The 14374-nt window shown below is 57.1% G+C and overlaps 1 protein-coding gene across 1 annotated transcript; it reads left to right on the top strand.

Moving 5' to 3' along the window:
• The first annotated feature begins 887 nt into the window (after positions 1 to 887).
• LOC144279652 (dnaJ homolog subfamily A member 1-like) lies at positions 888 to 12583 on the top strand. Its single transcript, XM_077841236.1, has 8 exons — positions 888 to 926; positions 5384 to 5532; positions 5614 to 5803; positions 7399 to 7503; positions 8853 to 9080; positions 9201 to 9431; positions 10222 to 10322; positions 11114 to 12583. The coding sequence occupies exons 2-8, from the start codon at positions 5401 to 5403 to the stop codon at positions 11339 to 11341; spliced, it is 1215 nt and encodes a 404-aa protein (XP_077697362.1). The 5' UTR covers positions 888 to 926; positions 5384 to 5400; the 3' UTR covers positions 11342 to 12583.
• Positions 12584 to 14374: the final 1791 nt, after the last annotated feature.

The following is a 14374-nucleotide window of genomic DNA, read 5'->3' as shown; positions in this document are numbered from 1 at the left end:
CCATTGGGACCGCTTCGTTCTGCGTTTGCTGTGCTCACAATTTCAGGATCCTTCAGCTATCGGATCACCATTAAATCAGCAACCAGGGAACGCCCCCAACAAGAGAAAGACAGGGCGCAGAGAGGGGCTTGGGCAATGACATTTAACCGGCCAGAGTAAAGCCTGTGGGAAGCCTAGGAGAGCCCTGACCTGAACCTTCCCCATCCCCCTTTCCCACCCCATTCCTCTCTCCCCCTCCCCTTTTCCCCTCTTCTTCCTCCCTTCCCCCTCCCTCTCCTTTCCCCTCACCCTCCCCTTCCTCCCCCCTCTTCTTCCCCTCCCCTTCCTCTCCTTTCCCCTCCCCTCCTTTCCCCTCACCCTCCCCTTCCTCCCCCCTCTTCTTCCCCTCCCCTTCCTCTCCTTTCCCTTCCTCCTCCCCCTCCCCTCCCCTTCCTCTCCTTTCCCTTCCCCCTCCCCTGCTTCCCCCTCCCCCTCCTTCCCACGCCCCCTGCTCCAGTCAAGAGTTTGAAATTGCCATCCTTCCATGCGATTGGCGGAGATTCGCCAGAAGTCTCACCAATCAGAGCAGCTCATGCCGCTGGAGGGGCGTGGCTGCATCCAGTGGCTAGGGCGCATGCGGCAGTGCGAGAGGCCAGCCCGGCAGCCAATCAGGGAAGGGAGAAGGCGGGGTCACAAGCTCCCTGCAGGGAGGGGGAGGGAGGTGGGAGCCCAGCCGGAAAGCCAGCCAATGGGTGGCCGGGAGGAGAGGGGGCGGGGCCGTCCCCTTCCTGGGGGCGGAGCTCGGGTGGAACTCGAGCCAATGGGCGATGCGGGCGCCGTGAGGGGCGGGTCTCGGGGCTGGGCTGCAGCCAATGGGTGGGGAGGGGGCGTGTCCGGGCTTCCAGAGAGTTCGGACAGAGAAGGGTGGAAGAAGCTGAAGACTGAAGGTGGGTGAGTTACGGGGGGGGGGGTGTTCTCGGATGCCTGGGTCCTTTCCCCCCACCCCGTCATGGACTGCGGCCCCCGGGTAGCCTCCCTCGGACCCCTGGGTCCTTCCCCCCCTCGGACGCCTGGGTCCCTCCCCTGCCGGGTCTGCGATCCCTGAGTAGCCCTCCCCGGACGCCTGGGTCCTTCCCCCGTGGGATTCCTCCCCCCCCCCGACATTCCCCCACCCCATGGATTTACACCCTTCCCGGACGCCTGGGTCCCTTTTCCCCCGTGCACATCGTCGGTCCCCCCCCCCCCCCCGCCGTCGTGATGCCTAGGTCCCTTCCCCGCCCCCCGGACGCCTGGGTCCCTCCCCTCCCAGGTCTGCGATCCCCGAGTAGCCCTCCCCGGACGCCTGGGTCCTTCCCCCGTGGGATTCCTCCCCCCCCCCGACATTCCCCCACCCCATGGATTTACACCCTTCCCGGACGCCTGGGTCCTTTCCCCACCCCAGGGTCCAGCCGACCCCCCACCCCCCCCCGAGGTAGGGTCAGGGCTGTGTACTGTGTCACCCCAGAGATCAGCACCCCATGCTAAGGGCGGCTGGGAGAAGTAGGGCAGCCCCACCCTGCCCCAGGTGCTGCGGGGTGGGACACCATCACCTTCCCTGTTGGCACCCTGAGCAGAGAGGCCAATGTCCGAATGGGCCACGGGGACCGAGCGCCCCGTTCGCCTTCCAGCATCAGGGATGGGGCTGATTGGCGCTGCCCCTGCTCCGTTTGGCTAGAAGATTCATTCTTCACCAGTGCCTCCCCGCCCCCCAATCCACGGGGGCTTGGGCCCTGTCTCTCAGAGCCTCTGAAGTACCCACTGCAGAGTTCACTGGAGTTAGTGAACTTCCCTCTGAGTTGACAGCCCTGGAAACTGGGATCTTTCGTTCATCCCCAGAAACGATGCAGTATTGCTGGCATCAGGACGCGCTTTCCAATGCCGTCCTGCTAGCATCTCGCCCGTGACCCCTGCCCTGCCTTGCCCTTGCTCTCTCTGCTGACACTGCCAATTGAGAAATGCTTTTGTGCTGTGGTGTCGCTTCCATTTGAAACTAGAATAAGGCCTGGACTAGGCACACAGTTGCCCCCGTTTAATTAAAGTGGCATTTTTAAACAGATTTAGTTAAACCGGTGTAACTGCCCGCAAACTATCTCTTACTGGTTTCACTTCTGTTGGTAGATTTACATGTGTGAGTTAAACTGACGTAGCCAGTTTTAAACCGATATAAGGGGGTCCATATCGGGGTTTGCACCACCGTGAATGAGCCTAGCTCAAGTGAGAGCAGCTGCACTGTGAAATAACTTGAACAGAACAGAGTCCCCACTTCATCAGCACCACTCCAGCTTCAAGTACCCACCCCGCTGGGCCAGCTAGCATGGGTTTAAAACACCACTTAACTCGAGCAAAAGATCTTTGTGTGTGGATGGGCATCAGGTTGGGGGTGATGCTCGAGCTAATGCCGCAGTGAAGTCAAGCCCGTAGACTCCTCTACAGTGGTATGCAGGCGGGAAGCCCAGCCCCAGCCCCAAATTCTGGCCTGGCCTGGTTGAACGGGGGGAGGGATAGCTCAGTGGTTTGAGCATTGGCCTGCTAAACCCAGGGTTGTGAGTTCAATCCTTGAGGGGGCCATTTAGGGATCAGGGCAAAAATTGGGGATTGGTCCTGCTTTGAGCAGGGGGTTGGACTAGATGACCTCCTGAGGTCCCTTCCAACCCTGATATTCTATGATTCTATGAACTCTTGTGTGCTGCTGGGCCCACTGTACTTTCTGCAGGGCTAGCTCTGTGCTGTAGGTATTCAGGGTCTCTGTTGTGGAGCGAGAGGGGCGTTCTATTCTATTTAGGTTCCTATGTGGCCCTCAGCACCTTCGTCTCCGAGCACCTGTTGGCAGAGCTGTCCTAAGGTACTCCCAGTGTTATCTTGAAAAAGCCCCACCCCCCTGAGCTGAAGGTGCTGTCCCCAGCAGCATCTGCACAACACCCTCTGCTTTCATTTGAACAGACTTTTCCAGCCCTTAAAGTTACAAAGAGAAACCACCCAAGTGTGAACAAAGCCTGAATCTGCAGACAGGCCTCTCCCAGTTGTGGCTGGGAGCTCTGCTGACCCTGTAATTAACAAGATTCCGGTCAGTTTCACAACTGCTGTTCAGAGCCCTGTGTGGGTGATCTGGATTTGCTGCTGCCCAGAAGAGCCCTGAGGAGCAGCAGAGGTGCGGTAGCTATTCGTGGAGGAAGGGAACCCTAAAAACAGAGGCTGGGGTGGAGGGGTACAGTAGTGAAGACCCTCCCCACTTGCAGTGGACAAGAGGCTCTGGAGTGAGGAGAAGAGAGTAAACTCTTACCAGCAAGTGGAGGATGGTGGAGCTTTGATCTTATTAGTCCTCTGCTAGCCCGAGGCAGTTACACCCCAGCAGGGTCTAGGGACAGCACCCTGCTGAAACTGCCGACAGCTGAGGATTGTCGGGCCCGTCACCAGGGCGTTGATCCTGCAGCCTCACCATCATTCATACCTAGTCCTGGGCAAGCCAGTTTAACCTGTCCTTGGTGAATCTTCCAACATCTGGCCCCCGTTGTTGTGGAAGGAAGCTTGTAGCCCGCGCTGCAGTCTCTTTGCCCTTTAAACTGTGTTTCAAAATGGCTGAAGTTGGCAAGGGTCTAACCCTACTAGGGAGGGGGCTTCACGTGGACTTGGAAGACTGCGCTGATGCCAAGCCGGTTTAAATTGGTCCAAACCAAGGTTCCTGCTGCAGCCTTTGGGATAAGGGCGTGAGCTTAGGAGTGCGTTGTGTGGATTGGATGGAGGTGCGGGTCAAGGGAACAGATCACGCTGGCTTCAGACTTACCCTGTCCAAGCTAGTGGGCGTGTAATTTACACCGTGCCCTCTGCCTTCTCAGGCATCCTGGGCCGGGGATCTGTAACAAGGGCACAGATCTAGGAATCCCACAAACTCGGTCAAAGCTGGGTTCTGTCTGACCTGAACTCTGGGAGCGGGTCCAGAAGCAGTGCACCCAATCTAGGGTCTGAGCCTGCCAGCAGCTGAGCATCTCCTGGGAGCTATTGAGCACCCTCAGCGCCTGTGGACTTCCGGAGCAGCTGAGGGTGCTTGTCCCCCATTGGGAGGCATTCAGCTCCTTACAGAATCAGGCAACAAAGTTTGCCAGTGCTGTGTTATTCATCCCCCTTTGGTAACATAATCGCAGTGGATTTTCCAGTGCCCAGGGTCAGCTGTATTGCTCCTTCGTGGTGCTGCGAGCGCAGCTGACTTGGGCCAATCTGCTGCCAATAGTCACGGTGGTCCGCTTTTTTAATTACCTGAGCCAAGAGCCTTTTCTATTCCACTGGCAGTCTGGACGTAGGCACTAAACAGGCTTAGCAGCCCTGGTTTGCAGGGGAGGGATTAAATAGGGGAACACAAAAGGGAGGGATGTCCCCATTCTGAGCCTTGGTCACACTTAAAACGCCACACCCCAGTGCTTAAAGACACAGGCTGCAATAGTCCATAGGGCAGCAGATGCTGTCTGTTTCCAGCATATTGCCAAGGACAGGGACTAGCTGGGCTGGTAACAGGATATGGAGCCTTTTGCCTTTAGATAACCCAACCTTAATTAGCCCTGGTCCCTAGTAATTGAAAAGGCATTCCTGCCTGGTGGCTCGTGTAGGCAGGAAATTCGGAGAGGGACTTACCATAGTTCCCAGCGGGCAGGTATCCATGTTGCCAAAACCACCATTGCCACTGGTATTCATTGGTAGATTTCAAGGCCAGAAGCAGGGCTGCGGAGAGGTTTTTGGGGGCAAAATCTGAAACTGAGGCTACCCTCTCTTCCCAAGTAAATGACTGCTGCGGGGAGGCCATGGGTGGAGGCCTGAGTGAACCCGCAATGGTGGCTCAGCTCCTGTTCTGTAGGGCTGGACCCAACTTCCCACTCTGGGGTCGTTCCATGTGGGGTCGCAGGGCCACTTGGGTTTGGCCCAGCGGTGACAGCAGATCCACTGGAGGGCAGGGAGAGCATGTCCTGCTGTCTGGATAAACTGAGGACTCCAGCCTCCAGGGCTCTTGATCCTGCCACTAGCCCTAGAGTCCCATTTGCGGGTCTGTCCTCTGCCTAGGGCAGTAACCTAGGACTTGGGAGTCCTGGGTTCAGTTCCCAGCTTTGCCACAGACTTCCTTGAGTGAGTCCCTTAGCCTCTCTGTACCTCACTTTCACTATCAGTACGATGGGGATAATAGCACAGCCCTGTCTCATGGGTTAAAGATTTTGAGGCGCTCAGGTACTGCAGTGTTGGGGCCTACAGGTTTCTTGAGCTGGTGTATAGTCTGCCATCTCAGGGCATGACTGGGTGCGGCAGTTTGGGGGAGCCAGTGCCTATGTGCAGAGCTGGATTGGCAGGGGGCCCGCTCTGAACCCGCTTTCTCCTCCTCCACCAGCGCATCAGAGGGGAAAGATGGTGAAAGAAACGGGCTACTACGACCTCTTGGGCGTCAAGCCAGGCGCCACCTTGGACGAGATCAAGCGAGCGTACCGGCGGCTGGCGCTGAAATACCATCCCGACAAGAACCCCAGCGAAGGAGAGCGGGTAGGTAGAGAGGGTAGCGACCCCTTTGCGCCGCCCGCCCGCTGGAACACGCGGCGTCTCTAACACTTTCCCCTTCCCCAGTTCAAGCAGATCTCACAAGCCTACGAGGTGCTGTCCGACACCCAAAAGAGGTCACTGTATGACCGGGGCGGGGAGCGGGCCATGAAAGAAGGCTGCGCAGGAGGCCGAGGAGGATTTGGGTCCCCGATGGACATATTCAACATGTTCTTCGGAGGAGGGGTGCGGATGCCTGGCCGGCCGGAGAGGAGAGGTACCTGGGATGGATTGCTGGGACACAGGGCTTGGTGCTGATTGCATGGGATCCCATGCTAGAGATCAGGGTTAAGCCCTCAGGTCTTCCTGAGCTGGGAGGGACAGGTGTTCAAGGGAAACGGTGGGGGTCTGGCTCTGGGAGGCCCCCGGAGGCTCAGGTCCTGCAGCAAGAGGCTGCACTGATGTTGTGTATTGTCCCTGCTGAAGGCAAGCTAAGAAAGGATAAGTGAGTCCGGATTCATTCTGCTGAGCTGGGAGGTCTTAGGCAGTGAGGCCTCCCCACAGCCACTTTGGGTTGTGATCTGGTCCTGCATTAAACCGGGATGCTGCCTAGAGAGGCATTGGCAAGTCAGCGGAGGGCTCTCTTCCCCAGGAATTCTCACGGAACCGGTCCCTCCGCGTAGCTCTAGGGGGCGCTGTGTTGCCAGGGGTGACCCCTTTACAAATGAGGCCCTAGCCCCTCCTATTCATTACAGCCCTATAGCCAGGAGCTGGAGGGAGGTTAGCCCCGGGCTGCTGTCCAAATTCCCACTCAGATAATTACATCCTGACTCTCTAAATTCCCCTGGGGCTTTCACTTAACTACAGGGTGTGAAGGAGAAGGGGCCACTCTGTATTAATGTATAAATACCGTGTGACCTGACCATGGGAAATGATTACTGTATGACGACACCGGTATGTTTACTGGGTGCATAGGTGGGTCTGCTTAACAGCAGCGTTGTTGGGAACCATGGTAGGGAACAGGGGTTCCAGATCAAACCCCAGCCAGCAAGCAGGAAGCCAAGAAACAAAACCCGCGCTAGTAGTCGTGAAGATGCTGAAGTTACCCAGCTGTGTCGCGAAGGCTGGGAACTGACAGGTCTAGAGAGCAGGGAGTGGAGGAGGGGCCGTTGCCAGTGAGTTGTTTGGAGAACAGGCCAAGATAGAGACATGGGCCTTGCAAAGCGACTGAGCCAACCTCAGTTTCCAGGGGCTGATAAGCCTTGGAGGAAAACGGATCTGCAGATTGACTCTTCATTGGGTTAAAATCCTCTCTCTCTCTCTCCTGCTTTGCTGTTAAGATTGAACAATTCTTTGTTTTAAGAAAGTTGTCTGGTCTCTGTATTGACTGGCTCCCGAAGGGAAGGACTGCAGGGGCCAAACCCAGCCAGGCCTGCTATCAGGGTTGGTCATGGGGCTGTAGCCCAGGTACACGGTCCAAGAGTGGAAGAGGTCTGTCACCTGTAGGCGTGAACTCAGAGAGACTGGAGAGGGTTCTGTAACTGTGACAGGACGGTTTTGGTACTGTCCTCTTGCATGACATTATATAGCTGTTCAACGGCTGCCATGTTCCATCCCCAGAGGTGGCTGCATTTCACTGCTGGGTGGGTAATCCCTGCGCAGCATTGCTCTTCGCTGTTGAACAGCTGCTACTCTCCACCTCAGAGGTGACTGCCTTTCTGGGTTGGGCAAAGCATTCCCTGTATGTATTTAGCTTGTAAAGCTTTTCTAAGGCACTGTGGAGATGGCTTGAGGTGCGGGGAGACTGCTGTCCCTGTGGGACATGGGGGTGGTCCTTGATCGGAGTCTGATCTCTCTCTGTCCTGTGGTCAGGAAAGACAGTGGTGCATCCGCTCTCGGTGACCCTGGAGGATCTGTACAACGGCACCACCCGAAAGCTGTCCCTGCAGAAGAACATCATCTGCAGCAAGTGCAATGGTGAGTGAACCAGGTCTAGGGCAGGGGAACCATATTTGAACATTCAAAAAAGAGGACAGTTCACGGGGGGGGGGGATTTGCTCGTGCCCCTCCGGCCATCCCTTCCCCGCCCCCATTCCAACCCCTTCTCCAAAGTCCCTGCCCCAACTCTGCCCCCTCCCTGCCCCATTGGACCCCTTCCCCAAATCCCCGCCCCCACCCCTGAGTGCGCCATGTTCCCCCTCCTCCCCCGTCCCTCCCAGCTGCACAAAACAGCTGTTCCGCGGCACGAGCACTCTCTCGAGAGATCAGCATTCACTTTCTTTCTCGAATGGTCAACGTTCACTCTCTTTCTTGAATAATCAACTCTTTTTTGGGGAAAAATAATAACGGTAAAATCCTGGACGTTTTTAGATATTTTAAAATTCGTCCCGGACAGCAATTTAAGAATCAAAAAGCTGGACATGTCTGGGAAAATACGGACGTATGGTAACCCTAGTCTAGGGCCCTGCATCTTATTTAAATGCAAAAAGTGAGGTGGGAAGCCTAACTCCGCCCCTCCAATCTCCAGCCAATGAGAAGAAGGAAGGGCGGAGCCTCTTGGGACTTCCTCATTCCCATGTTCATGTCAAAGCTCCCTCTGGCACAGCACCAGGAGTGACCTGAATTTGGGGGTGGGGCTGTAATTGGGGGCAGGGCTAGGGGGCATGATGCCACACTCACTCAAGTGCAACCCTGTCTAGGCTGCTTCCCGCTGAGTTTCACCCTCAGATTATGGAGACTCCGCTGTGGGTGTATGGAGAGAAAGCTTGGTCCAGGGGCCAGAGCAAAGGACTGGGAGTCAAGACTCAGGTTCTGTTCCTGGCTCCAGGAGGGGAGTGTGACCTAGTGATTAGAGCAGGAAAGGCCTGGCAGTCAGGACTCCAGGGTTCTCTTCCTGGGTCAGAGAAGTGGGAGCTTGTGATTAGATCAGGGAGCTGAGAATCAGGACTCCTAGGTTCTGTTCCTGGGTCCGGGTGGGGAGTGGGGGCTAATGGTTAGAGCAGAGGACTGGGAGTCAGGGCTTCTGGGTTCTATCCCAGCTCTGCCAAAATCACTGCACCATGGGCATTGCCGGGCAATGGGGATGAGGATTTTGCTCCACCCCTTCTCTCCTCCGCCAAGAGCTCTGAGATCCCTGGCTGGTGCGTCCCATCCGTCTGTTCCATGTGTCCATTTACCCTGCCCATGAGGGGATGTAAGCTGGAGACAATGCAGGAGCTTCACCCCGAAGCTGCTGCTGTGTAGCTCTGCATTGTGTCTCCGCCGCCCAGGGAGCCCCCAGGCCTGCACTGACGCCCTCTCTCTTGTCTCTCCTCCCTTGTCCGCAGGCTGCGGGGTCCGGGAAGGCGTCGACAGCAGGTGCCCCAAGTGCCACGGCACTGGCATGGAGTTTCACATCCACCAGTTGGGGCCCAGCATGATCCAGCAGATCCAGACCATGTGCTCGCAGTGCCAGGGCCAGGGCGAGTGGGTCCGGCCCCTCGATCGCTGCCTGACCTGCAACGGCAGACGGGTGGTGCGGGAGAAGAAGATCCTGAATGTCCACCTGGACAGAGGTGAGGCCAGGGTGCTGTCTGGATTGAGGGAGGGTTGAGTCTGGGGATCCAGGACAGGAACTTTGACAACTAGCCTGTGGGGTGATCCAGGGCGCCAGCTTATCAGTGTTGATTTTGCAGGCATGCAGGACGGGCAGAGGATCACATTCCATGAGGAAGGGGACCAGGTGCCAGGCCTAGAGCCTGGGGACGTGGTCATCGTCCTGGATCAGAAGGAGCACCCTGTCTTCCAGCGCATCGGCAACAACCTGGTCCTTCGAAAGGAAATCAGCCTGGTGGACGCTCTCTGCGGCTTCAGGCAAGTTGTCCACACTCTGGACAACAGGACCCTGCTCGTCTCCTCACAGCACGGTGAGTCGGCAACCTGGAGCTGTCAGGACTCCTGGGTTCTATTCCTGGGAGGGGAGTGGTTAGAGCAGTGGGGACTGGACACCAGGACTCCTGGGTTCTGTTCCCAAGTCTGGGAGAGGTGTGGGGTCTAGTGGGTTAGAGCAGGGGGGACTGGACACCAGGACTCCTGGGTTCTATTCCCACCTCTGCCACTGACCTGCTGTGTGACCTTGGGTAAGCCACTTCCCCTCACGGTGTCTCAGTTTCCCTACCTGTAGCATGAGGGTGATCTCCACCCGCTCTGGACAGACCCGACCTTTATTTGTTTGTGTGCCCATCACCATGACATCTGGTCACGTGGCTCAGATTAAAGGCAACCACAGGGAATCAATAATATACCCTGTAGACAGCCCCTTGCTAGCCCAGGGATGGCCACTACCCCAACACATGTTGGATCCAAAAGATGCCTCTTTTGAAGGTCAGTCAAGCAAAGCCCTGCAGCAGGGAGCCCCCCACCACGCAGACCATTGTGAGAGACTCATCTAGGGACCTCCCCAAACTCCCCAGCCCCTTGAATGTCTCATTCTGGGCATCTCCCTGGCACCTCTCGGTCACAGCATGCCAAGGTGTGACTGTGATGCGGTCCTGTGGGCTCGCTATCCTTAAGGCGACACTGGCTGGAGCCCAGCAAGCCAGGGGCCATGCAGGGAGCTGTCCCAAGCCTGCGAGGCTCCAGGCATGTGGGGTTTCCAAACCAGCGTCCTGCACAGGGGCTGAAACCGCCTGGCTCTCTTTCACCCCGCCCGCTCAGGTGACGTCATCCGGCCAGGATCCGTGAAGTGCGTCCCCAACGAGGGCATGCCCATCTACAGAAGCCCCGCCCAGAAGGGCCGGCTCATCATACACTTCCAGGTGAGGGGCGGGGCAGGCACCTTCCAAGGGAGCCCATGGGGCTGAGCCCCAGCTGGGGTGTCAGTGTCCCAAGCCCCGGTGTTGGTCCCGTGCCGGCTTACACCAGCTGAGGACTCTGTCCGTCCCTGAGCTCCGTAGCAATGAAATGACCGGCCACCCCAAAGAGACGCCCAGCAAACCCCATCCAGATTTGAGAGGGCTTTGCCTCCTGTCTGGGGGCTGAGATGCAGGGCCTGGGGATCAGGGATCTGTTCCCAGCTCTGACGACTCTTACCAAGCACCCACCAGCCTTGCATGGGCTCTGTATCAGTGATTAGCCCCTCCCTCTGTGGATCTGGGATCCAGAGCCATGCCTGGAAGGAGCCATCCGTTTCGAGCATCTGGGGAGAAGCAGGGCGTAGCCAAGTTACAGGGAAGATCAGAGAAGCAATCGGGGCTGGGCAGAGCTGCAACGTCTCTGGGTTAGGTACGAGACCGGTGAGGACAGTGGGCTATAGCCCCTGTGACTCTCTCTCTCCCTCTAGTGCCCGGTTCACATAAGAGGCTTATGAGTCACCTGCTGCCTCCCGACTTCAGCGCTTTGGTTGTGGACATGGCTTTTAGGTGGACACTTGGTGGGTTCATTGACTCATTCAGGGGGTCGTTTCCATCAGGAGGGAGGATGCGAGGGGAGCTGGGGCTTTTGGGGTGATGTTGATGTCCGCTCTTGCTGTCAGGGAGTTTCCCACCCTCCCTGCAGCATGGGCCCTCGGTCCTGGATGTCCTTCCACATCTCGCTTTGCGTCCCCCAGGTGAGATTCCCAGAGCCAGGCTGGCTCTCCCCCGACCATCTCCGCCAGCTCCGCACTTTCTTCCCACCCCAAGCAGAGGTCATGGCGACGGAGGACATGAAGGAGGTGGAACTGAGCGACTACTTCTCCCAGCCGGGACACTGGTGGCAGCCCCACGCCGGCGAGGCCTACCACGAAGACGACTTCGAGGAGGCCTCACGCCCGCACGTCCAGTGCCACACGTCATAGCCCCCTGGGTGGCCTCCCCCACCCTGGAGCGGGGCGGGGGCGGGGCGAGGGGGGTGGTTCGGAAGGTCGTGCAGTTCAGGGATGTAAATAGTTAACGCTGCCAGCGGTCCAGTTCGGCTAGCTCGGTCGCTCCCCGGGGGGCGCCACTGAGCCCCTGCGGTGGGAGAAGGCTCAGCGCGGGACTTCCTCGCATCCCACATCCTGCCAGCACGTACTCAAGGGCTTAGGATCCAGCTCACAGTAGTTACCGCCTCTGAGGAGCGTAGTGGTGTAAAAGGGTCCCTGGGCACAATGCATCAGGATCAGTGTCTACAGGGATCATTCACAGCTGTCGCTCTCGGGGCCTGAATCTCATTCACACCGAAGCCCCTTTAGGCCACAATAAGGAGGCCTTAAAGTGGGAGTAATTGTACCCCGGGCCCACAGGCGGGCCCTTTCTGTGCAGCCGGAGCGGCATCAAAGAACCTTAGTGTCCTCGAGAATCAGGTCCTTGGGTTTAAACCCCTTCCAGATTCTCCACTCAGCCCCATGGGAAATTGACCGGCTCTAGTCAACGTGCCGTTTTTGCACTAAAGCTTCGTGCAGTTTCGCGAGCTGCCCCGGGAGTTTTGCTTCCTCCTCTGCTTTGGGTGGACTGTCCGGCTTCCCCGCCTCAGCTGCAAAGACGCGCGCGCTCGCTCTCGAGATCTTCTGTTGCACATTTAAGCGAAAGGGGCTGTTTTCCCGGGGAGGGAATAACAGGGACTTATTAAACAGAGCCACTTTTCCTCCGCTAGGACAACGCCAGCAGCTTCGCAAAGACACGTCTGTCCACTTGGGTTTTCCATTGCCTCGCGTTCCCTTAGCGAGCAACCAAATGTGGAAAGATTTCTGAGGAGTCCGTGGCACTTAGCTACAAATAATCCCGAACCTGGAATCAGATCTGCCCGGTAGGAGGTCTCGGGGCCAAGATCTAGTATGAGGCGCCTGGGTCTGCTTTGCAGACCTCTACCGCCGATCCTGTCGGTAGCGCTGAAATCCCAGGGCTTGATTCCCAGTTGCCCTGCCCTGTTGTTGTTTACACCAGCGCACAGTTGGTGCAAAATGCTGCTGGATCAGAACCGGTGTAAATAAGTGCACCAGGCGTAGGGCAATGAAGAATCAGTCCTGCCCACAGGCGTTTGGGGCTTGTAGTGCCATCTACTGGTAGTCCTGAGCTATGCGCTATCCCAGAATAAAGCATCGCTCAGCTGTTTCTTTCAAGGGTTGCTTTTTCTTTTAATTGGACGGAGAGGGCTCTTAGAATCATAGAATATCAGGGTTGGAAGGGACCTCAGGAGATCATCTAGTCCAACCCCCTGCTCAAAGCAGGACCAATCCCCAATTTTTGCCCCAGATCCCTAAATGGCCCCCTCAAGGATTGAACTCACAACCCTGGGTTTAGCAGGCCAATGCTCAAACCACTGAGCTTGAAGCTTCTTGGTTTTAATTGCCTTCCTTTCTCGCCTGTCTGGGTCGTGGTGCATTCTGCTGGTTCACCTTGGGTCTCTCCAGTCAGCTCAACCAATGCAAATACCGTTGAGCTTACTTATCGCCCGTGCCAGGAACCGTAGCTAGGGGCTCAGCCGCTGCCCGTCACTCCCAGGTTAATGCGTCCGCCCCAGTGGGGCGGTCGAGTGCTAATCTGCTACTCATTATTGCTGAACGCTGATTTGTGCTGCCACCTTTTCGCTGACCTGTTAGAGGTGGTTAAGGAATGGGTCCTGAAGGCCGCATGCTGAGGTTCATGGGCTGGGAGAGGAGTGAACTAGACCTGTGTTTGATAGGCCCACAGTACCTGGTGGCAGAACGCAAGGGAGTATGGCTGAGTGGTTAGAGTAGGCAATTGGGAGGCAGAAAATGTGGCTTCTGTTCCCAGCTCTGCCGCTGTGACTTCAGCAAGGCTGTGCCTCAGTTTCCCCCCGCTGTAAAGTGGAGATCATGCCTACATCACAGGGGTGAGCTGAGAGACTTATCTTCCTTCTTGGACGGCAGGAGCAAAGTGCAGAGTCTTCTCAGGAAACCTCCCCAGCTCACGGTACAAACCCTGCGCTCTCAGCGCTCCCCTGAAACTGGCCCCAAGCACTTCCTCTTGCTGCCACAGCCGATCAGCAAAGAGATCTGTTTGCCGCACTCTTCTTCCTGCAGTCACCACCCCTTGAGTCATTGTCCCCGCAGCCGATGGGGGTTGGAAGTGAGCAGACTGCGTTGGGCCAAGAAAAGCTCTAGCATAGGTCTTCCGACAGACGGTCACCTATTGCCAGCACGCGGAGGGAATGGAAGCAAGAGGAAACGCATGCGATCATGGAAGGAAGACAGCAGTCCTGCGGCAGCGTTTCTTGCGACTTCCTGTGAAGCAGCCGGTACCGGCCGCTGTCAGAGACAGGCTACCGGATAGATGGATTCTGGGTCTGAGCCAGCCTGGCAGTTCTTGTGTGCCACAGGGCAAGCTGAATGTGAAGTGAATGCAACATCTGGGTTGGGGATTTAAACTGTCAGCCAGGAGGGGCCACGGGGGAGTTTTGTTCAAGCAGCGACTCCATGTTCTGGACCGGGGGATTAAACCCTAAAATGTGTTGGCCTAGGGTGAGGGGCACTTGGGAAATACGGCGAGCTACCGCCACCGTTAAGACAGTTGTGTGGCTCCTCTTATGTAGACAACGGTACATACCGAACCATCGCGGTTAGGAATCACGTCTCACGCAGTGGGGCCGACTTGATTCTGCTGCGGTGGGCGTGGGGGGCTCTCTCTGAATCCGACGCTTCCGGTCAGCCCAGGGGGCATCTGAGAGGCAAGCTGGGGCATCTTTGTCTTGGGCATCGTCCCCGGTACAAGTTCTTCCAGGCCCTGCGGGGGCGCCTGTGCAGCAGGGTGAAAAAGACTCAAGTCTGCTCGGGCTGGGGTTAATGAGAGTTCAAAGGGATGCCCTGAGCTGCCTGCCGTCTGCAGGTCTTGTGGCACACCAGGAGCAGAGCCAATGAGTAGAGATCGGGCCGTCACGCACTCCCTTCAGG

This window comes from Eretmochelys imbricata, chromosome 24 (assembly GCF_965152235.1).
Source record: "Eretmochelys imbricata isolate rEreImb1 chromosome 24, rEreImb1.hap1, whole genome shotgun sequence".
Classification (NCBI taxonomy): Eukaryota; Metazoa; Chordata; order Testudines; family Cheloniidae; genus Eretmochelys; species Eretmochelys imbricata.
This window is presented reverse-complemented; position numbering and strand designations above follow the sequence as displayed.

Bases quoted from the DNA above. Each gene is read 5' to 3' on its own strand.
- LOC144279652 (XM_077841236.1), top strand. From the start codon at position 5,401: ATGGTGAAAGAAACGGGCTACTACGACCTCTTGGGCGTCAAGCCAGGC. The intron at 9,081-9,200 runs GTGAGGCCAGGG...TTGATTTTGCAG, and splicing joins GAATGTCCACCTGGACAGAG to GCATGCAGGACGGGCAGAGG. The intron at 10,323-11,113 runs GTGAGGGGCGGG...TGCGTCCCCCAG, and splicing joins GGCTCATCATACACTTCCAG to GTGAGATTCCCAGAGCCAGG.